This window comes from Ranitomeya variabilis, chromosome 3 (genome assembly GCF_051348905.1).
Source record: "Ranitomeya variabilis isolate aRanVar5 chromosome 3, aRanVar5.hap1, whole genome shotgun sequence".
Taxonomy (NCBI): Eukaryota; Metazoa; Chordata; class Amphibia; order Anura; family Dendrobatidae; genus Ranitomeya; species Ranitomeya variabilis.
In genome coordinates, this window is record NC_135234.1 from 657,191,960 (window position 1) to 657,215,977 (window position 24,018).

The 24,018-nt window shown below is 42.3% G+C and overlaps 1 protein-coding gene across 5 annotated transcripts in view; it reads right to left on the reverse strand.

Annotated features, from left to right (window-relative positions):
* Positions 1-1,566: 1,566 nt before the first annotated feature.
* The window catches only part of AVIL (advillin), a 118,515-nt gene continuing 96,063 nt past the window's right edge, over positions 1,567-24,018 (reverse strand). For all 5 annotated transcript variants that reach the window (XM_077297797.1, XM_077297800.1, XM_077297796.1 and 2 more), the window contains 8 exons: positions 15,019-15,177; positions 11,434-11,613; positions 11,207-11,352; positions 9,019-9,163; positions 5,828-6,016; positions 3,820-3,888; positions 3,486-3,617; positions 1,567-2,157 (listed from right to left, as the gene is read on the reverse strand). In XM_077297797.1, the coding sequence (XP_077153912.1) occupies positions 2,044-2,157; positions 3,486-3,617; positions 3,820-3,888; positions 5,828-6,016; positions 9,019-9,163; positions 11,207-11,352; positions 11,434-11,613; positions 15,019-15,177 (1,134 nt within the window). In that variant the 3' untranslated portion in view covers positions 1,567-2,043. The remainder of the gene's footprint in view (positions 2,158-3,485; positions 3,618-3,819; positions 3,889-5,827; positions 6,017-9,018; positions 9,164-11,206; positions 11,353-11,433; positions 11,614-15,018; positions 15,178-24,018) is intronic.

Here is a 24,018-nt window from a genome sequence, read left to right on the forward strand (position 1 = left end):
CTGCCTGTTGTGATCCTTGGTCTTCATGATGCGGTCTGTGCTTCAAACAGAACCCTGAGACTATCACAGAGCAGGTGCATTTATACGGAGACTTGATTACACACAGGTGGATTATATTTATCATCATTAGGCATTTAGGACAACATTGGATCATTCAGAGATCCACAATGAACTTCTGGAGTGAATTTGCTGCACTGAAAGTAAAGGGGCCAAATAATACTGCACGCCCCACTTTTCAGTTTTTGAATTTCCACAAAAATTTAAAATAACCAATAAATTTTGTTCAACTTCACAATTGTGTTCCACTTGTTGTTGATTCTTCACCAAAAATTTACATTTGGTATCTTTATGTTTGAAGCATGATATGTGGGAAAAGGTTGAAAAGTTCCAAGGGGCCGAATACTTTCACAAGGCACTGTATGCTCAAGTTTGTCACCCACCCTCTGGTCACTTGAAACCACCCACCTGACTCAACTAGTTGTGGGATTGATTAGATAATTTCACGAGGTTGATTGCTATCAAAGTGTGGAGAAGACTGTTCCTATCGGTGTGTTTCACAAAAAGATCAGTTTCTTAATTTACCACCATGTTTATAAACCAAGGTATCGAGAAATTGCAATTCAGTCATTGAGATAGTCAGAGTAAACTTCAGCTCACTTGTCCTCAAATACCGTCATGTAGATATTAGCATACTAGGGGGACACATTTTCTTTCCTTGTTTTGCAGGGATGCTGGACTCAGAGTTGAATGTGGATTTGGATTCAAGCTGATGGACAAGGATTGCATTATGTTGAATAGTCTCGCTGATATAATTTTACTGCATGATGCGTTTTGCTGTCAATCTGTCTCCTCTGTGCCTCTGTGTCCCTTCTCCCTCCTGGCCCTCCATTTTCCGTTTTTATATTCTGATTTAAAAGTGGTTTTTGCATGCATGATGACCATGACACACCTTGTACACCTACCTGTTACCACATGATCGCTATTCGCAGGGCGATCCCGTGACTGGAGTTCTCATCACAACATGTAGCTGTGACCAGGATTGGTCAGCTCCACCCACAGGTGCAGTGTGCTTTGGTCATCGCCAAGTTGCAGTCATGTGACTGCTTATCTGATGATGTCATGAACATCTGCCCAATAGTTTTGTCCATATCGTTAATGTGTAATTGAGTTACTTTCTGGCTAAATGATTGGAATCGGGTCACTGTTAACAATGGGGTACAACAGGGATATTAAGTAATGACCTTGTGGGTGTATAAAGCAGAATTTCAGTATTTGCAGATTATGCTAAACTCAGGCTGGGTCATTAATGTCACAGATCAGTAGGCCTCTGACATCCACTACCCAATTGATCAGCTGTTACCAACCACACCGGTGGTCAGTTGTAAACTATTGAGCTGGGCACCTCAGCTTTTTACATTATTTAGTGGAGATTCATTCATATTTATTTATTTACAGAGTCAACTCCAAAAATAAAGTACAGTGTGCACATGGCCTTCAAACATTTTTTTAAATTATATTTTCAATGAATGAAATGTTTTTTGAAAAACCACTATACTAGATTTTCTTGCATACATTCAAAATTTTATTCCAAATATTGCTATAAAGGTAACAAAAAAAGCGAACATAATTATTTTGCATCAACTGAAATCAATGGTAAATATGCTTTACTGATCATGGCACCTTAAAAATAACCACATGGAAATACCACCAAGACTACCTGAACCCATGTATATGTATATAATAAGGCAGGAGGGAATGCCGTTACTGAAGTTTGACACGCAAGAAAAGCTCCCAGGAATAGGAGAGGATTGCTCCGTCTATGCACAATCAATAGCATCTCAGGACTCGTACATTATGCTATATTTTAATTCTCGTGTCATCTCTAGCACGGCGGTAGAGAAGCGAGTGCAGTTGCATGATACGATCTTGTGTATTGTGTTATTCTGGCAGTAGAGTGTTCCCCTGTATGTGTTGTGCTCTAAAACATACAGATGGTCTTTGGTAATTCCCGGGACATCATGGTTGTGCAGGATGGAGGGAAGTTTAGAACAGTCCAAGCTTCTTTTTTATATTCAGTTGTTTCCATGAAGGTAATGCAGAAAATTCTCCTCTGGTCATCCCAAAAACGGAGATAAAATCCCGATCGGAGAGATAAGTCTGTAATAGAAGCAGGAATGAGCTGTTATAGGGATCTATAATAAGTGAAGCTGGGTACACTGGTGAGAAAACGCCTGTATGGGGAATAATCAAGGGTAGGGTGGGGGGCATCTTATGTCACAGGCTAAAAAGAAGCCTCAAGCACACTGTCGTAAAATGGCTCCATTTTGCTTTGTGTGTTCACATCAAGATGTTCCCTTCTCCCGATAGGAAAAAATAAAGGAAGTACTGCACTCCAGTATTGGTAGGTGCCCGGATAGGGTCCCAAACCTTGAAAACATGTACAAAAATGGAATCAGTTACTCAATTAATTGCGATTGATTCACTCCAAGAATTATGTATAAACAGATTTTTTTTTTACGTTTCGGTATCACTGACCTTCATCAGATATAGACATCTAAGTATGCATGTGCAGGAACCCAGGAGGAGATAAGCAGTAAGACGCCACCAGGAGTAATAAGCTGGTAAGCATAATACTCCTGGCAACGGATGTCGCAATTAGCTTCCTACCGCTTATCTACGCCTAGGGTTCCCGCACTTGGAAACTTAGATGTGTATATCCGATGAAGGTCAGTGACACCGAAACGTTAAAAAAATTGCAATTAACTGAGTATCGGATTCCATTTTTTCTATTTTTTCAAGGCTTGGGACCCTATCAGTGCACCTACCAATACTGGAGTGCACTACTTCCTTATATTTTTTCCTATCGGGAGAAGGGAACAGCTGCATGTGAACACACATGCCTTTATTTGACAGTGTGCTTGAGGTTTCTTTTAGTCTGACCTAAGGTCGGGCATTGCCGTCTGTATACGTACTGTGAAACATGGAGTCTTGCCAATATAAACATGCCTACTTGGCCTTTTTAACAATTCTGGCCCAGATTCTAAGTAATACTATCGACTCTCCAGTGTCAGTTTACCAGGCAGTAGCAATTACATATCTTGTCAACACGCTACCACTGAAGCCAATCATTGACTGTAGCAGTGACAGGGTGGATAGAACTACTCAGGTCACCACACAGCCAGTGACATTGCTGGAGCTCGTAGACCATAGACTGATGGGGTACAGGAAGAAGAGGGGACTGGTTAAGTATTACTCTTTTTATTACCGTATGTTAAACTATTAAAAATCATGGGGTTGAAAAAAAAGTATTTAAATCATTACATTAAATATAATTATACCAACAGCAAAAGTGATAAAGATCTCAGTATTTCTGAATAGTTTATTAGGCAGAAGTAGTCAATCTGTCAATAAATAATTTTGTACTATGGTTAGTAACCATAGTGTCCACTTAATTGTGGTCTCACCCCTTCACCGAGCCTTCTCACCTCTTTCCTGGTGGGATCTACTCCCTCTGGTAGTTCATGCTTCTGCTTTCCTTTTAGGTCCTCAAATGGGAAGCATTGGAAGGTATTGCTTGGGCTTGGTGTACTGGGAGATACGGCCATTCCATTGACATCCTGCAAGAGAAGGTGCAATGAACTGCAGTGTCAGACTAAGAAATGCGAGACTTATGTTTTATAGTTTAGTTGCTATAAAAGCAACCAAGGTTCATGATGGAAATACTGGATACACTGTACAATCATGAGGGAAAGCCACTCGATTGTTCAGAAATGTAATACTTTAAAATATTTTCTAAAGTTATGCAAGAAAAAAAGATACCCGAGTAATCCTCTGGATGGCTGTGGAGTCACCGAGTTCCTTCTTCATCTCCTCATAGGACTTTCCATTCTAGAAAGGGATTAGAGATGGAAATAAATGAGTTTTTCTAATGTTACGTTATTCCTAGAGTTGACGATGATGACAAAGAGATTACAGCAAATCTCTAGAAGTGGTCTACTATCTACAATCTAATTGCCATTACATTTTTTCTATTACCTCTGAAGTCTAAATTTGCACTGTCTACGAAGCAGATGTTTTGAGAAATATTCCCTAGAACCGGGCACCGTGTTTTTTGCTATAGCATTTAGAAATAAAAAAATGGACGGGCACTGTTATAATTAACAAGAAAGACTGGGTGCAGCTGATGTGCAACAAGACCACATGAAAATAATCAAAGAACCGAACATACACTCCTCAATATTGAAATTGAAACACCAAAAAGGAAAAGTCGTGGAATTATGAAATTCACAGGATGGATAGACATGTTAGTGATACGCAAATGATGAAAAATGGAAACCAAATTTTCAAAACATCTTGATGTATTCAGTATCTATGAGTATGAGTGCCACATGCAGAAATACATTTGCCTCGACTGCTATGAATCAGGTTATATTAATGGTTGTCTGCACTTGGACAAATCATCAAGATCCGCTGTTGGCACCTCCCTTTTGCAATTGCCGATGAAGGACGTCCAGATGTGCCTGATGGGAGACATGCCGGAGACGCTGTAGACCTTGGTAGCTCGATTAAGCCATGCTGGCTGCCCACAGTAGCACAAGCAACATGCAGCCTGAAAATGTCATGTTGAAAAAAGAAAAGGCTCTTGTGATGTTTGGAGAAATGGCTGTACCACCGGTTCTATGACCAAAGGTAACACCGAGATATTAGTGTTGGTGAAATGAAAACTAGAGGGGTCCAGTTATAATCCTGGGAGTAGGACCAGAGTGACAATCCTTGTTGAACGCCTCTTCATGGTGTTGCCCACTTTGTCATCAGACCAATTTCCAGCTATCACTGCATCCAAGACGAAAGCAGGATTCATCCCTGAAGAGGATAGATCTCCATTGATCTGTACCATAATAGCCTTTGAGAGGGGTGGCGTGAGGTAATGAAACATCTGTAGCTGGACGTCTGGCTTCTATCTCATTGTTGTGCAAACACCTTCTGATGGGTTGTGTAGATGCTTGATTTTTGACAATTTCTTTTGCAGCACTGAAGGGATCACTACCTATCATTCTAATCGGAGGATCTGTCCGCTTAGAACTTCACTTCTGTTCCCCTCTTGCTGTCATTTTTCTCCCAACCACTGGGAATCGTAAAGTTGAACAGTGCTGACAGCTCGGCTTATGCACATAGTGATCTGGCAGAGTGATAAACCAAGGTGTCCAAATTCAAGGATTTTGTCCCTCTTCGTTTCAGACAAGTAGTGATAACTGGCTTGTTGACATACCGGAGGCATCACATAATCATCCCAGAAGACTTGATCAGATTATTGAGTCTTCATGTGGCTAAAAAATTTGCTTTCAGCCTGTCTTTTAGGCCACTTCAACATGCCACAGAGTGGAGCGAGGTGCTTAAAAATGTGATTATTTGCACATCTTAAGGACACCTGCCACTTTGATTTGCAATTTCAATGTTGAGGAGAGTGTATATAGTCAAAAGTAATGTAAAAAGGTAAAGACAAAAGGTAAAAACAATTACAAATCTGTACAGCATACTGTATTTCAATCTTTTTTTGTAAGCAAAAAATGTTAGTAGGTAATTTATGTATTTTTGGGAAGAGAGTCATGAGGTTTTATTGCTTTTTTGTGTATTTTTTCCTCTGCATTTTTATAGGTAAAAACCATAGTATACGTTCAAACAAAAAATATTAAATTCATTACATTTATTACAACCACCCAAAAAGCCAATAAACTTTCAATATGTGTCAAAAAAGACTAGGGTAAATTGTGTGTTCTGTTATAAAATGACTCATGAAGCAGGAGCTTAGAATTGTATGATATCTCACACTCCATTTCTGTGGATCCCAAGCCAAGAACCATCCGGTGAAGTTTGGTGGCTCATATCCTTGTTTGATGACGAGTATTGGAGTATCTGGATCTCGGGCACTGGGATGAGTCTTTAGGTAATCTATAGCAGTTGCCACGGCTTCCTTTTTTTCTACATCATTGGCCTCCACTCCAATCCACAGGAATATCTTGATGAGGAAAGGAAATAAAAATTAGTGACTAACATAACTATAGTTTCTTTGGTTAATTAAAGAAATGATGAATCAAGTTTATTACAGAAACACAACACTAAGTATACTAAAACTTGTATTACTTTGCTAAAGGGAATTTCGATTACTTTCATACTGATGACCCATCGGTAAGGGTCCCATACCCGGCACCCCTAATAATCAGCTTTATTACCTCCGGCAATAGCCAAATATAAACAGTTTATGGAGCGCAACATCACTTCTCCATAGTGGTTTAGTGGCTTCTTCAGGGTACTGCAGGTCAGCTCATATTCTATTCCCCCTGACGAAGGATTCATTCTGAAACACACGTCGGGGCGGGTTCCTGCATCCACTCACCAGACCGCCCAGGTAACCCCTCTATTAAGCCATCTTACACTAGCTATTTATTATTGTGCCTGTCACCGTATATACCTCTTTTATCCCACACAGTCTGGAACAGGTTGTCTATACTCGGATAACCTGCTTTTTTGTTCTTTCGCACTGTGCATATTACACCCATAGTGCATTTATACTCATACAAGTTTTTATTTTTAACTACTTCTTGGCCATATACTATCTGTATCTCAGTACTGTTTGTCTAATTACTATTTAATTACTTGTGTGCACAGGCACATTTTTATTCAGTGGCTTCCTCCTTTTTTCCATTGATCTTGTTTTCATGATTGTACTATACAGCTCTGGCAAAAAATGAAGAGACCACTGCAAAATGTTCAGTTTGTCTGATTTTTCTCTTTATAGATATATTTTTGAGTAAAATGTAAATTGTTCATGTATTCTATTAACTTCTGACATGTCTCCGAATTTCCAAGCAATAAATTTTGTATTTTTATTTTCTGAAAAGTATAAATGGTCAAAATTACAAAAAAAAAATCAAGTGCTTTCAGACCTCAAATAATGCAAAGAAAACAGGTTCATAATAATTTAGAAACAACAATACTAATGTTTTAACTCAGGAAGAGTTCAGAAATCAATATTTTGTGGAATAACCATGATATTTAATCACAGCTTTCATGCGTCTTGGCATGCTTTCCACCAGTCTTTCACACTGCTTCTGGGGCAGAAATGTAAGCAGCTGCTCTTTGTTTGATGACTTGTGACTATCCATCATCCTCTTGATTACATTCCAGAGGTTTTCAATGGGGTTCAGGTCTGGAGATTGGGCTGCCCATGACAGGGTTTTGATGGACTCTTAATTTTTGCCAGAGCTGTATAAGCACTTGGACTTATTTCTATGATGGACCCAAGTGTGACTGTCTGCACAAAGATTTGTGTGATATACACTCACCGGCCACTTTATTAGGTACACCATGCTAGTAACTGGTTGGACCCCCTTTTGCCTTCAGAACTGCCTCAATTCTTCGTGGCATAGATTCAACAAGGTGCTGGAAGCATTCCTCAGAGATTTTGGTCCATATTGACATGATGGCATCACACAGTTGCCGCAGATTTGTCGGCTGCACATCCCAAAGATGCTCCATACAAGGCAGGATGGATCCATGCTTTCATGTTGTTTACGCCAAATTCTGACCCTACCATCCGAATGTCGCAGCAGAAATCGAGACTCATCAGACCAAGCAACGTTTTTCCAATCTTCTACTGTCCAATATCGATGAACTTGTACAAATTGTAGCCTCAGTTTCCTGTTCTTAGCTGAAAGGAGTGGTACCCGGTGTGGTCTTCTGCTGCTGTAGCCCATCTGCCTCAAAGTTCGACGCACTGTGCGTTCAGAGATGCTCTTAGGCCTACCTTGGTTGTAACGGGTGGCGATTTGAGTCACTGTTGCCTTTCTATCAGCTCGAACCAGTCTGTCCATTCTCCTCTGACCTCTGGCATCAACAAGGCATTTCCGCCCACAGAACTGCCGCTCACTGGATTTTTTTTCTTTTTCGGACCATTCTCTGTAAACCCTAGAGATGGTTGTGCGTGAAAATCCCAGTAGATCAGCAGTTTCTGAAATACTCAGACCAGCCCTTCTGGCACCAACAACCATGCCACGTTCAAAGGCACTCAAATCACCTTTCTTCCCCATACTGATGCTCGGTTTGAACTGCAGGAGATTGTCTTGACCATGTCTACATGCCTAAATGCACTGAGTTGCCGCCATGTGATTGGCTGATTAGAAATTAAGTGTTAACAAGAAGTTGGACAGGTGTACCTAATAAAGTGGCCAGTGAGTGTATAATTGGCTTTTTGCCTTGTAGCTTCCCGTCTCACATATCTCATGTAATTGTCACTTTTCATGTTTGTGGTCTCACCTGTGGTTGCAGGTGTTTTTTTTTGTTTTTTTGTGTGTTGTAAGTTCCATCACTTGCCCATTTTTATTTTTTGTCTCAATAAAAATTACATTTTATATTTTCGACCTTTGTTCTACTATTTTTTATGACCTTTTTGTTCGGTTTTTCCTCCTCGTTATCATATTTTATTCAGTAGATGCTGAGCCACAGTACCTGGCAGTGAGCACTACACAGTGAATGGAGCTGTGCTTTCTGCTCTATACACTGTATTTGGCCACCGCTGGACGTCTGTGGATACTGGGTGTCGGATGCTCACCTATCTGTCTGCTGAGGATAGATCTTCAATATCAAAGTAGAGGAAATCCTTTTCAATTTTTTACTACTTTTAACAGCATTTCACTTTATGAATGTGTGAAGCTGCCAAATGCCAATAGCTCTTCCTCTCCGGTCTTATCCTGCCATCAGGGATTCAGCAGCCTGGTACCTATAGTGGTATCCCCAATATCCACTGCAGGGAAAATGTAGCATTACATGGCTGCCAACAAAATGAATGGCCATTCATGTAATGCGTAGATGGGTAGGTCTCTAGGGCAGGAGGCTTTCTTCTGCATTTCATCTCCGCTCTGGTTCATAAAGAAGAATCCTGTTGCTTGTTTTGTTCATTATCCCTACTGTTTCCTATAATGATTGCCTTGTGATGTATTTCTATATTTGTTTCCATCTGACCTGATCCCATGTGTCCAAGAGCATGACATCAGATGGATCAAGGTCATCTTGGTTGAAGTCCGTGACTTCGGTAACCACAAAGCGCCCAGTCTTGTTGGAGCACTCAAATAGCCGGGGATGGACATCTGCTACGACTTGCTGAAGCCTAAAATGAACATCGGACAAAATTACATGACAAGCCAAGGGCAGTATTGATATAGGGATTTATTTACACATTTTCACAGTTAGAATTTGAATATAATTGATTATTATTGAACGTAATGGTGATGATTAAAGGGAATCTGTCACCAGGTTTTTGCTACCCCTTCTGAGAGCAGCATGATGTAGGGGCAGAGAGCCCAATTCCAGTCATGTATCACTTACTGGGTTACTTGCTGCAGTTTTCATAAAATCTCTTGTTTTGTCTGCTGCAGATCTATCACTTCTCTGAATGCTGAGCTCTGTATAACCCCGCCCACAACATTGCTTGGCTGCTTTATGTGTACACTTTGCATAGGCAGAAATCTGGCAACCGTGTTGGGGTCGTGGTTATACAGAGCTCATGAATATGGAGGACTAACTGGCATCAGGTTTACTAGTCCTCTAGTTATAGTCTACTGCTGATAAAACTGAAATCGTACCAAAACTACAGCAAGCAGCTCAGTAAGTGATACAGCACTGGAATCAGAGTCTCTGGCCCTACATTATGTTGCTCTGAAATGGGATAGAAAAACACGGTGACAGATCCAGTTTAAGCTAAATGTGCCAGAATCGTAGCGCAATTTGTGGCAAAACTGCCTTTCGTGACTGGCACCATATACAATGCGCTCCCAAGAAATATAATCTTTTGCTCTTTTGTGTGATCGGCAGCCTGTTTACACTGGAAGATTATCGGAAAGCGAGCGGTTTTAAGAATGCTTGTTCACAGCTATCTTTCAGTGTAAAGGCCGCTTTAGTTTGCAGTGTCTAAATGTCAGAGAACATTGATGAATATGTCCCAGAGCTTTATTAGCATTCTCAAATACGTTTCAGAATCTGTTGTGCAGCCGGACTATTTCATTGTTTTCTCGTGATAATTGCACATGGATCTTCCTGAAACACTAATTAAAAATACAGAGGGAGATTTACTGAAGTAAATGTGCCTGAATTCTGACTTAATTTTAGCTACGGATTTGGTGCGTGTGTCTGACACCAGATTTTGTTAAGTGTTTTCGATACTGTTTGCTTCTCAATAAACAGTTTCAAAAAGTGTTTAGTAAAAGGGAAGTCGTGAACTGAATCAGGTACAGTGTATGACACCCGATCAACAGGCAGCGTGTATCAGATCATTGGCTCCACGATTTCATCCATATATGTTTATCTCTGAAACGCTGCAGCATTTCAGAGCACAACATAGTTTATTAGCTGCCGTGGACCGAGCCGAGCAGGAGAGTAGTCACATAGGCAGGTTCCCGGCAGCTTCTCCCCGCCCAACGCCCAGGAGTGATAGCTCTCTGCCTATACACGTGTGCAGGGAGAGACTTGTCACTCCAGGGCTGCGGGAGGGGAGGAACCGCAAGGGGACCCGCCTGTCCGACAAGTCTATCCTCCGCCCATTAAACGTTTTTTCTCTGAAATGGCGCAGTGTTTCAGAGTTAGAAAAATATGGGTGAAATCTTACAGCCAGCGTCTGATGCTGCCTGTGGATCGGTCAGCATGTATCCGATTATATCACAGCCACGCATGACAACATTTGCTCTAAGTTTGAGATGTCACATTGATGGACTGAGCGTGCATTATTATACATTGATCAGGACCAGCAATGTCAAATATTGCACTAAATCATGCACATAATGGCAACTGGCATTTTAGTTTTGCAATAGTTCTTAAAAAGTGGAAATATTTAATGAAAGGATCATCAACTTTTGATTAGTTATAAAGAGATCCTCAGTCTACAATTATTTATAGTAAAATCTGATTGGTAACACAAAAGAAAAGAGCATGAGTTGACTTTTGTGCTTTTTCCCTGTTATGTAATACATGTAGGTAGAGAACATTTAGACCCTAAGCACCATTTTAAGTAGCATTGATGTGTCATGTACAGTAAGTTCCTTTTATATTTGGCCCTTTATACTCATAAGTGAAAAGGTTAGTTGAGAAAAAAAAGGCTAAATGGTTTTGTACCAAGCACAGAACTGTTTCTTAGCATTGCTTTAAAATAACGTAATACCTCTTGTCATTAGCATATGGTGCTTTTCCACCTAGAATCTCCCAAAACTGCACTGTCTCCTGTCCTTCCGCTAAGGTCTCTTCATTGCCATCAACTAAAATGACTGCCAACTGCTTGGCCATTTCTCGTTCATCTCCGCTTGATCCCTGTTACATAAAGTAAAATGAATGGTAATATCTGAATATACTGATATAAATATAGGATTGGGGTAGTCCTGGTTCACTCACCTTGCCATACCACAAGAAATAGTCTGCCTGTGTCTTCAGGAGAAACACATCATTGGAGTTGAGGGAAGAAGCGTATGCAGGAACTTCCACAGCTTTGGTATTGGAAGGTTCTGTCCCATGAATCTGGAACAGTCTGACTGGCGGCTCAGGCTCCTCATTGCCCTTCCGAGATGTACCACCCTGCACAACCAAGCAGCAGACGACAGTAAGGCTGATAAAATGCAGATCACATTCTGTGTTTCTTAGGTGACTTTTTCATTGCTTTTTTTCTCGCGTTAGATAAAAAAATATAGTACTGGTTAAGAGTTAGGACACAACTGTTCATGCAATTGTTTTCTTTCTTCTTATTGGAACGTGCATATTGTAGGTTCAGTCTGAAGGCAGCAAAACCATGAAGGAACATATGAAAACAAGTAGTGAAGAAACAAGTGTAAAACAAACCAGAATAATGTGTTACACCTTAGACTCCTCACAATCCCCCCTTTAATTCTTATGACAGTTTAATACCACCTTAACACTCTCTGCAACAGCTTCATCAGGTAGTCAAATGGCTTCCAATAAACAGGTATGCCTCACTAAAAATTCATTTGTGGAATCAGCAGCCTTCAAAAAGTGTTTGTGACCATCAGGTTTCTTTTGCAGAGGCAGTGTTCGTGCTCATGTCCATACAGTTCTGAGCCCTACTCGACAACTGTTCTAAATGGAATATGGCAAAAACCACTCAAAAGTGAAACGACATTCAATCGTTACTTTAAAACATTAAGGTCAGTCAATTTGGAAAATTGTTAGAACCTTAACCCCGTCATGACTTTTTTTCAGTTTTACGTTATCGTTTTTCGCTCCCCTCCTTCCCAGAGCCATAACTTTTTTATTTTTCCGTCACTATGGCCATGTGAGGGCTTATTTTCATCAGGCATAGAAGAGACCGGAGTATTCTCAAAAGCATGCAATTTGTTACCATCTTTTCAGTTAGCCATTAAAAGGTATCAACTTCTGAGGACTCTCAATTCTAAATATTTTTCTATCCACTGGCTAACACGGTACCAAGATATATATCTTCCCTGTGGTCGGCTCTCATAGCAATCTGGCATCAACAACCATAGAGGTCTGAAGGAGACCTCTAGTTGTCATGCCGATGCACTGCTGACCCTCGATCACGTGACGGGGTCAGCAGTGCACGTATTTCCAGACCGATGACCGAAATCGCTTGTTAAATGCCGCTGTCAGAGTTTGACAGCGGCATTTAACTAGTTAAAAACAACTAGTTAACTAGTTGAAAACAGCTGACATGTCGCAGCTTTGAGGTGGGCTCACCGCCGGAGCCCACCTCAAACCGGGGCTTCTGATATCGGATGTACTATCCCGTCCAACGTCAGAAAGGGGTTAAAGGTATCCTCAAGTGAAGTCATGAAAACATCAATTGCTATCATAAAACTAGTTCTCATGAGGACTGCTTCAGGAAAGGAATACCAAGAATTGCCTCTGCTGCAGAGGATAAGGTCATAAGATTTACAAACTGGCAGCACCGCAGAAAAAAGACCACATAAAATATGCACAGACGTCAAGTAGCAGACACATCTTAACATCAACTATCCAGAAAAGACTGTAACAAGCGGTCTTTATGCTCAAATTGCTGCAATAAAGCCAGTACTGATGACTGCACACAAGAAGAGACTTATTTGGGTCAAGCAAAAAGAGGACTAAATATTAGATCAGTGGCAATTTATACTATAGTCTGATAAGGCACAGAAAAGGGGAGCGAATGGTTTCTACTTTCCAAGACTTCTCCCGTGCTGCGCCAATCCTCTGGAATGCTCTACCCCAAGATATTAGGACCATTCACAATTTGCATAGTTTTAGGCGCTCCCTCAAAACACATTTGCTCAGAGCAGCCTATCACGTTCCCTAATCAAAGTCATTTTATGACTTTATCCCCCACCCCCTGAAGATGGCGGGACCATCATTGTAAATACATCATTGTAAATACACACCTGTACTTTGTATCTCCCCCACCTCACTGTAGATTGTAAGCTCTCACGAGCAGGGTCCTCTTATTTTGCTTTAATTATTGTATTGTTAGCATTGTTACTTATGACTGTTGTGTTTGAAACTGTTAAACTGTAAAGCGCGGCAGAATATGTTGGCGCTATATAAATAAAGATTATTATTATTATTACTTGTGTGGTGCTGACGTGAAGCATGGATGGAGAGTTTTTATGGTGTGGGTGAAATTATTGGTGACACTATTAGTGATTTATTCCAAACTAAAGGTGCATTTACCCAGCATGGCTACCACAGCATTATGCAACCACATGCTATCCCATCTGGTTTGCTTTTAGTGGGCCAATCATTTGCCTTGCAACAGTACCATGACTCAAAACACACCTCCAAGCTATGGGCTATGTAAGGGACGTGTGACCAAAGAGAAGAGAGAGGGGAGGGATGGAGTCCTGCATCAGGTGACATGGTGTCACGGGGTTACCACAGTGGAGCAGAGCCAGAAGACCACAGCGTCTGGTTGCTCCTACTCCGCCGCTGAGAAGAAGCACTTCTCCGGTTTATTAAATGTGTTTATTTCTTCCAGCAGAACAGGTATTAATCGGCCATGTTGTTAATCCCTGTGCTCTGTTAGCCACTCCTTTTCCCTATAAAATCTGGGCTCTATTACCTAGTCCTTGTCAGAGTTAGCTCTTGCTGCATGACAAAAAGACGGAGAGAAGTTGGTATGAGAAGGAGTGCTGGAGGAATTATAAGCAACTGTTTGTTTTGTACGCTTGATAATCCCCATCGTGCACACCCTTTGCCATCTGAAGTATCACGGGGAACAGGGCGAGCTAGGGCGCCCCCTAGTGTTAGGGCCAGGAAAGGAGCCCCTGGTCCCAGGTCACTGGCAGCTGTTTTGTGACACATGGCCTCCACAATTAACTAAAATCAACCCAACTGAGATGGTTTGGGATGAGCTGGACTGCAGAGTGAAGGCAAAAGACTTCAAGTGCTCAGCAACTCTAGGAACTACTTGAAGACTCTTGGAAAACCACTTCAGGTGACCACCAGATGAAGCTGCTTGAGAGAATGCCAAGGATGTGCAAAGCTGTTATCAGCGTAAAAGGGGGCAATATGAGGAATCTAAGGTTTAACACATATTCTAGCTTTGTTTCACATGTGTTTCTTTACTTTCCATATTGCTCCTTGGTGGATTTGCGCCTTCAGTATGAATCTACAATGTGCATATTCCAATAGAACAAGTAAAAACATTGCATGAACAGGTTTCCAAAGGTTCGATTCTACTGTAGGTGCTGATGAGACTTTTCTTTTTGCATTTTTCTCATTACATTTCATGTGGTTGTATGGAAAATCAGTAAATGACCTTATTGCAGAAGAAAGGTCACAGTATTTTTTAAATTAGTTTTTCAGAAAAAGGGAACATAAACTTGTGTATGAAGATAACCTATTGCAAGTATATTATAAAACATACAGCTCCAGGAAAGGTAAGAGCACCTTCAAGTTCCTCCTTAGCGTAAAATAAAGATCCTAGAAGTAGAAAGATTTGCCTGGTCCCAAATCAGAAAACAATGGAAGTCTTACCTCAAATAGGACAAGCTTTCCTTTAAATATGGCCATAAAGTGTCGAGGTTCCTTTCCCATGCAAACTCGCACTTGCACAGGTTCACCATTAAAATCTTGATCAAGCTGAACAGCCAAGAAAGCAGAGGCTGCTAGCTCATCCTGCGATGCATGGCGCCCCTGCAGGGAAGATGTAAGTATTAGTTAATCAGGGCAATGCACAGTAAAGTCTGCTTAATATTTTCATAATTTTTTTTTTTTCTAAATGCATGGTGCCTATAGAGAAACATGGCAGTGTCCTTATGTGGAGCAGCATGGGTGCTCCTGCTGTCTTGGAGATTCATTTCATGAATTCACAGATGTACTGCTCTGAAAGAGAATATTCTCCATCACTCCATGCCCTTGGTAGACGTGCTGTTTTCCAACATGACACTGGGGAGGGGAAGGTGTGCAGGTGGACACGAAGACCCAGGGTAAAGCACTTTCATAAAAAGAGAGAAAGGGAATGGAAAGGAGAACCAAAAAATAAATGAAACTACAGCTCTGGCAAAAATTAAGAGACCACCACATCAAAACTCTGTCATGGGGAGCCCGATCTCCAAACCTGAACCCCATTGAAAACCTTTGGAATGTAATCAAGAGGATGATGGATAGTCACAAGCCATCAAACGAACAACTGCCTAAATTTTTGCCCCAGAAGCAGTGTGAAAGATTGGTGGAAAGCATGCCAAGACGCATGAAAGCTGTGATTAAAAATCATGGTTATTCCACAAAATATTGATTTCTGAACTCTAAGGGTACTGTCACACAGTGCAATTTTGATCGCTACGACGGTACGATTCGTGACGTTCTAGCGATATCGTTACGATATCGCAGTGTCTGACACGCTACTGCGATCAGACATCACGCTGAGAATCGTACGTCGTAGCAGATCGTTTGGAACTTTCTTTCGTCGCTTGATCACCCGCTGACATCGCTGGATCGTTGTGTGTGACAGCGATCCAGCGATGTGTTCGCTTGTAACCAGGGTAAGCATCGGGTAACTAAGCGCAGGGCCGCGCTTAGTAACCCGATGTTTACCCTGGTTACCAGCGTAAACGTTAAAAAAACAAACAGTACATACTCACATTCCGGTGTCTGTCCTCCGGCGTCTCAGCTTCTCTGCACTGTGAGCGCCTGCCGGCCGGAAAGCGGGCACAGCGGTGACGTCTGACGTCACCGCTGTGCTTTCCGGCCGCTGTGCTTACACAGTGGAGAGAAGCACAACGCCGGGGGACAGTCACCGGAATGTGAGTATGTACTGTTTGTTTTTTTAACGTTTACGCTGGTAACCAGGGTAAACATCGGGTTACTAAGCGCGGCCCTGCGCTTAGTTACCCGATGTTTACCCTGGTTACCCGGGGACTTCGGCATCGCTCCAGCGCCGTGATTGCAAAGTGTGACCGCAGTCTACGACGCTGGAGCGATAATCATACGATGCTGCGACGTCACGGATCGTGCCATCGTAGCGACGAAAATTGCACTGTGTGACAGTACCCTTACAGAGTTAAAACATTAGTATTGTTGTTTCTAAATGATTATGAACTTGTTTTCTTTGCATTATTTGAGGTCTGAAAGCACTGTTTTGTTTTTATTCGGACCATTTTTATTTGTCAGAAAAAAAATACAAAAATTATTGCTTGGAAATTCGGAGACATGTTGTCAGGAGTTTATTGGCTAAAAGAACAATTTACATTTTACTCAAAATATACCTATAAAGAGAAAAATCAGACAAACTGAACATTTTGCTTGCAGTGGTCTCATAACTTTTGCCAGAGCTGTAGAATAACCTCCCAGAAACCTAACATTGGGAAAAGGTGCTGGGAAGGAAGACAAACAGACAAAGCATGAATATAAGCAGTAACAGTGTTAGCCTAGTAGGGTAAATCCCTTAGCTAAAGGGCAGATCCTCTTTAGCACAAATCCACCTTGGAAGTATAGCCAACAAGTAAGTGCAGTGAAGGGATAATATATATAAGGCCCCACCCAGAACATGATAGGGCAAACCAAAATGGGAAAATGTAAACCACCTGGAGAGGACCACACCAACAAGGGAGAATGAAGACAATAGAAAAAAATCAGCATTTGAACCATGGAAGAAAGCAATAGCTCAACAGAGAGAAGAACCGACTATGAAGCAACATGTCACCAGATTGAATCCCCAAACTGAGCCATGACAGTTATATTATTAACCTTAAAGGGAACCTGTCACCACCAAAATCGAAGGTGAGGTAAGCCCACCAGCATCAGGGGCTTATCTACAGCATTCTGGAATGCTGTAGATAAGCCCCTGATGTATCCTAAAAGATGAGAAAAACAGTTTATATTATACTCACCCAGGGGCGGTCCTGCTGCGGTCCGGTCCGATGGGTGTCACGGTCCGGTCTGGCGCCTCCTATCTTCATCAGATGACGTCCTCTTCTTGTCTTCACGCTGCAGCTCCGGCGCAGGCGTACTTTGTCTGCCCTGTTGAGGGCAGAGCAAAGTACTGCAGTGCGCAGGTGCCAGGAAAGGTCAGAGAGGCCCAGTGCCTGCGCACTGCAGTACTTTGCTCTGCCCTCAACAGGGCAGACAAAGTACGGTACTCCTGCGCCGGAGCTGCAGCATGAAGACCAGAAGAGGACGTCATCCTATGAAGATGGGAGGCCCCGGACCGCAACACTCATCGGATCGGACCGCCCACCCAGGTGAGTATAATCTAACCTCTTTTTCTCATCTTTTAGGATACATCGGAGGCTTATCTACAGCATTACAGAATGCTGTAGATAAGCTCCTGATGCTGGTGGGCTTAGCTCACCATTGATTTTGGGGGTGACAGATTACCTTTAATTTCATGTTATTGGTTAAAAATTGTTCTATGAAACACAGCCTTATCAAAATTTTGGAAATTGCTCCTGTGATCAGTGAGATATTTAAATCTTATTTTTCAAAGGGTGTGCAGTATACATACACATATATATAATTATTTCGCGCTGGTATACCCTATAATCATAAACTCAGATGAGTGTATAGTCAATTAGCTCAATAGTACACTGTATTAAAATCGTAGGCCTCCAGTGTGAAAGAACAGTTAAGATGCTACAGCCCGCAGCTTAATCACACAACCTGGATAAAGAGTCAATACCTTAAGAGTAGAGCTGCATCATTTGTCCATTACTGTGGTACATCGGAGTTCCTGAGTGATGTAGATGAAATCTTTGCCAGAGTATCTGTATCGGAGAGCTGCCCCGGCCGGTGGCAGCTACTCCGTGCACCGAGTTTCAGCCAGGGGCGGGAACACTTCGTCTGGGGCCGGCAGCGCCGCACAGTGCGAGTAATGTGAGCGGCGCATCTAGGACCTGTGTGACGCAGTGAAACAGGTGACCGCCCCACGTGACTGCAACGTTCGGTACGGATCGCGGTAAGGACCAACACAGCCTACGCGTTTCGAAAACAACTGTTTTCTTCCTCAGGGCTGGTCCTTGTCCGACTTAGGGGTCCTTATATAGCATCCGCGATCCTCACTATTAGTAAAAACCAAACAGTTCCACTCCACAATTGAGTCCTCTGGGAATTAGCGTATCTAGTAAAAAAATCCATTTGCTCTCAGTCCTAGACATGGATTTTATATAGTCGCCACCTCTCCAGTGCGGATGTACAATTTCAATACCGGAGATCTCCATTGTTTGAACCCTTCCACCATGTACTGTACTTCTATAAAGTGCTTGGAAAGTGGGTGGCCTGTAAACTTCTTTTTTATGTTGCGCATGTGTTCGTTAATTCTAATTTTCAAAGATCTTTTTGTACGCCCCACGTACAACTTTTTGCATGGGCATTTGATCATATAAATTACTCCTGTTGTTGAACACGTGATAAAGTCTCTTATTTTGAAGTTCAACTCCCCTTTCTCTATACTGGTGATCTTATGTGTGTTAGTATGTTTACACACATTGCACCTGCGACATGGAAAGAAGCCTTTTAGTGAATTCTGAAAATATGCTCCATCTAGTCAATTTAATAAGTTTGATGCCTTTATTGGCATCAAACTATTTATGAGGAAACTCGCCATTAAAAAACATTTTCTAAAAAATCCTATCTGTGAGAATGGTGAAGTAACACAAACTAATCCCTATGTGCATACTGATCTGAGAGGAAAATCTACGTTCCATCCGATTAATGAATATTCTGAGAAGATGGAAACTTTTCAAAAAAATGTAGCTGATGAAATTCGGAAACTTAACGATAAGAAATGCCAAAAATATAAATTTAACCTACCGTATATACTTGAGTATAAGCCGAGATTTTCAGCCCAAATTTTTGGGCTGAAAGTGCCCCTCTCGGCTTATACTCGAGTCATGATTTGATCGGTGGTGGGGTCGGCGGGTGAGCACTGTCATATACTTACCTAGTCCCGGCGATCCTGGAGCTCCCCCTGCCCGTCCCACGGTCTCCGGGTGCCGCAGCCTCTTCCCCTGAGCGGTCACGTGGGACCGCTCATTAGAGAAATGAATAGGCGGCTCCACCTCCCATAGGGGCGGAGCCGCCTATTCATTTCTCTAATGAAGCGGTGCCGGTGACCGCTGATAGAGAAAGAGGCTGCGGCACCGAAGACAGGCAGGGGGAAGGAGCGGGACGCCGGGAGCAGGTAAGTATGACATATTCACCTGTCCTCGTTCCACACGCTGGGCGTCGCGCCATCTTCCCGGCGTCTCTCCACTCTGACTGTTCAGGCAGAGGGCGCGATGACGCATATAGTGTGCGCGCCGCCCTCTGCCTGATCAGTCAGTGCGGAGAGACGCCGGGAAGATGGCGCCGAGGAGCTGCAAGCAAGACAGGTGAGTATGTTTTTTTTTTTTTATTATTGCAGCAGCAGCAACAGCTATGGGGCAATAATGGACGGTGCAGAGCACTATATGGCACAGCTATGGGGCAATGGTGCAGAGCACTATATGGCACAGCTATGGGGCAATGGTGCAGAGCACTGTATGGCACAGCTATGGGGCAATGGTGCAGAGCACTATATGGCACAGCTATGGGGCAACGGTGCAGAGCATTATATGGCACAGCTATGGGGCAACGGTGCAGAGCACTATATGGCACAGCTATGGGGCAACGGTGCAGAGCACTATATGGCACAGCTATGGGGCAACGGTGCAGAGCACTATATGGCACAGCTATGGGGCAATGGTGCAGAGCACTATATGGCACAGCTATGGGGCAATGGTGCAGAGCACTATATGGCACAGCTATGGGGCAATGGTGCAGAGCACTATATGGCACAGCTATGGGGCAATAATGGACGGTGCAGAGCACTATATGGCACAGCTATGGGGCAATAATGGACGGTGCAGAGCACTATATGGCACAGCTATGGGACAATGGTGCAGAGCACTATATGGCACAGCTATGGGGCAATGGTGCAGAGCACTATATGGCACAGCTATGGGGCAATGGTGCAGAGCACTATATGGCACAGCTATGGGGCAATAATGGACGGTGCAGAGCACTATATGGCACAGCTATGGGGCAATGGTGCAGAGCACTATATGGCACAGCTATGGGGCAATGGTGCAGAGCACTATATGGCACAGCTATGGGGCAACGGTGCAGAGCATTATATATATGGCACAGCTATGGGGCAATGGTGCAGAGCATTATATATATGGCACAGCTATGGGGCAACCGTGCAGAGCATTGTATATATGGCACAGCTTTATGTGGAGTATCTATGGGGCAATGGTGCAGAGCATTGTATATATGGCACAGCTTTATCTGGAGCATCTATGGGGCCATAATGAACAGTGCAGAGCATTATATGTGGCACAGCTTTATGTGGAGCATCTATGGGGCCATAATGAACGGTATGGAGTATCTATTTTTAATTTTGAAATTCACTGGTACCTGCTGCATTTTCCACCCTAGGCTTATACTCGAGTCAATAAGTTTTCCCAGTTTTTTGTGGCAAAATTAGGGGGGTCGGCTTATACTCGGGTCGGCTTATACTCGAGTATATACGGTAACTATGAAGGAGAAAAAGGCTATTCAATCACTACAGCAGAATAAAGCAATAGTAATACGCCCGGCTGATAAAGGTGGAGGGATTGTTATTTTAGATCAGGAAGCTTACCACAAAGAAGCATTGCGCCTCCTTAATGATTCAGTAACTTACAGAAAACTTAATAAGGATCCTACTGAGGAATATATGAGAGATATGAGAGATTTAATCTATAAAGGATTCACCAAGGGTCTTCTCAATAAACATGAATATAATTTCATCAATAACCCTACACCGAGACTAGCCGTTTTTTATTACTTACCAAAAGTACACAAAAACCAAGACAACCCACCAGGAAGACCGATTATATCGGGTATCCAATGCCTTACTGCAAATTTATCAAAATATGTGGACTGCCACCTGCAGAAAATTGTACCGCTGTTACCAGCTTACCTTAAAGACAGCGCACACATTTTAAGGCTTTTACAGAACATTCAATGGCAGGACCATTTTATACTTGGCACGCTGGATATCACCTCATTATATACAGTAATAGATCACACTAAAGGGTGTAACGCTGCCAAATATTTTTTAAAGAAACTCTCAACTCTTCCTAACGAGCAAATTGAGTTTTTATATGATTCTATGCAATTTATTTTAACTCACAATTATTTTATATACAATAAGGACTACTACTCCCAGCAGTGGGGTACTGCTATGGGGACCAGGTTCGCGCCCAGTTACGCCAACCTCTATGTGGGTGGGAAGAAACTACCATCTACCCAGAGGGGGGCTGAGGGCGGGCCTGGTCCTCTGGCAACATTTCATTGATGACATCGTTTTTATATGGTCAGATGGACCTAACACCCTTAATAATTTTTTAAATGATTTAAATAAAAACGAGTTCTTTTTAAAATTCACACCTAACATCAGTACGAATGTCATCAATTTTTTAGATTTACAAATTTTTATTGAAAACAGTGCCATTCAGACGAGGACTTTTTATAAACCTACAGACACCAATAGTTTCATCCCTCTGGATAGCTGCCACCTCCCAGTCTGGTTACTGAACATTCCTAAAAGTCAATTCATGAGAATCCATCGGAATTGTTCAAGAAATGAGGACTTCAATAGGGAAGCTGAAATAATGACAAAAAAATTTTTACAAAAAGGGTACAGGCAGGATGCTCTGGGAATATCTAGAGATAACACCCTGACATAACCATGTCAGGATTTGATTAATCCCAGTGGAAAGCAGAAAGCAAATAATGAATGCATCCCCATAATCACCCAATATAATACCAACTCACATTTACTACGCAAAATAGTAAATAAATATTGGCATCTATTGAAGGATGACAAGGTGATTGGGGATCAAATACCGACCCGGCCCAGATTTGTATACAAGAAGGCCCAGAATTTGGGAAATATGGTCGCCCCCACTATTCAGAACAGACCACTTCTTACCAATCATTCCTATTTTCAGAATTCACTAAAAGGCTTCTTTCCATGTCGCAGGTGCAATGTGTGTAAACATACTAACACACATAAGATCACCAGTATAGAGAAAGGGGAGTTGAACTTCAAAATAAGAGACTTTATCACGTGTTCAACAACAGGAGTAATTTATATGATCAAATGCCCATGCAAAAAGTTGTACGTGGGGCGTACAAAAAGATCTTTGAAAATTAGAATTAACGAACACATGCGCAACATAAACAAGAAGTTTACAGGCCACCCACTTTCCAAGCACTTTATAGAAGTACATGGTGGAAGGGTTCAAACAATGGAGATCTCCGGTATTGAAATTGTACATCTGCACTGGAGAGGTGGCGACTATATAAAATCCATGTCTAGGACTGAGAGCAAATGGATTTTTTTACTAGATACGCTAATTCCCAGAGGACTCAATTGCCGAGTGGAACTGTTTGGTTTTTACTAATAGTGAGGATCGCGGATGCTATATAAGGACCCCTAAGTCGGACAAGGACCAGCCCTGAGGAAGAAAACAGTTGTTTTCGAAACGCGTAGGCTGTGTTGGTCCTTACCGCGATCCGTACCGAACGTTGCAGTCACGTGGGGTTGTCACCTGTTTCACTGCGTCACACAGGTCCTAGACGCGCCGCTCACATTACTCGCACTGTGCGGCGCTGCCGGCCCCAGACGAAGTGTTCCCGCCCCTGGCTGAAATTCGGTGCACGGAGTAGCTGCCACCGGCCGGGGCAGCTCTCCGATACAGATACTCTGGCAAAGATTTCATCTACATCACTCAGGAACTCCGATGTACCACAGTAATGGACAAATGATGCAGCTCTACTCTTAAGGTATTGACTCTTTATCCAGGTTGTGTGATTAAGCTGCGGGCTGTAGCATCTTAACTGTTCTTTCACACTGGAGGCCTACGATTTTAATACAGTGTACTATTGAGCTAATTGACTATACACTCATCTGAGTTTATGATTATAGGGTATACCAGCGCGAAATATCTATACATTTGGCGTTCTTTATTTGTTTTCGACAGTTTTTTTGTGGTGACTGTACTTATTTCGCTGCAGGTATTGCATACCCTGCACCTAAAACCAGCGCCACTTTCATTTTCTATCCTTACATATATATAATTATATATGCATAGTGTATGTATGTATGTATATATTAATAGATTTACATACACACATACACTCACCGGCCACTTTATTAGGTACACCATGCTAGTAACGGGTTGGACCCCCTTTTGCCTTCAGAACTGCCTCAATTCTTCGTGGCATAGATTCAACAAGGTGCTGGAAGCATTCCTCAGAGATTTTGGTCCATATTGACATGATGGCATCACACAGTTGCCGCAGATTTGTCGGCTGCACATCCCAAAGATGCTCCATACAAGGCAGCAAAAAAACACAAGAACAACAGCCATAATGATCCTATATATATATAATTTTATTAGAACAACATTAAAATACCAACCATGAACAGGTAAAAAAGCATAGGAGAGATGACACCCAGGCCACGGC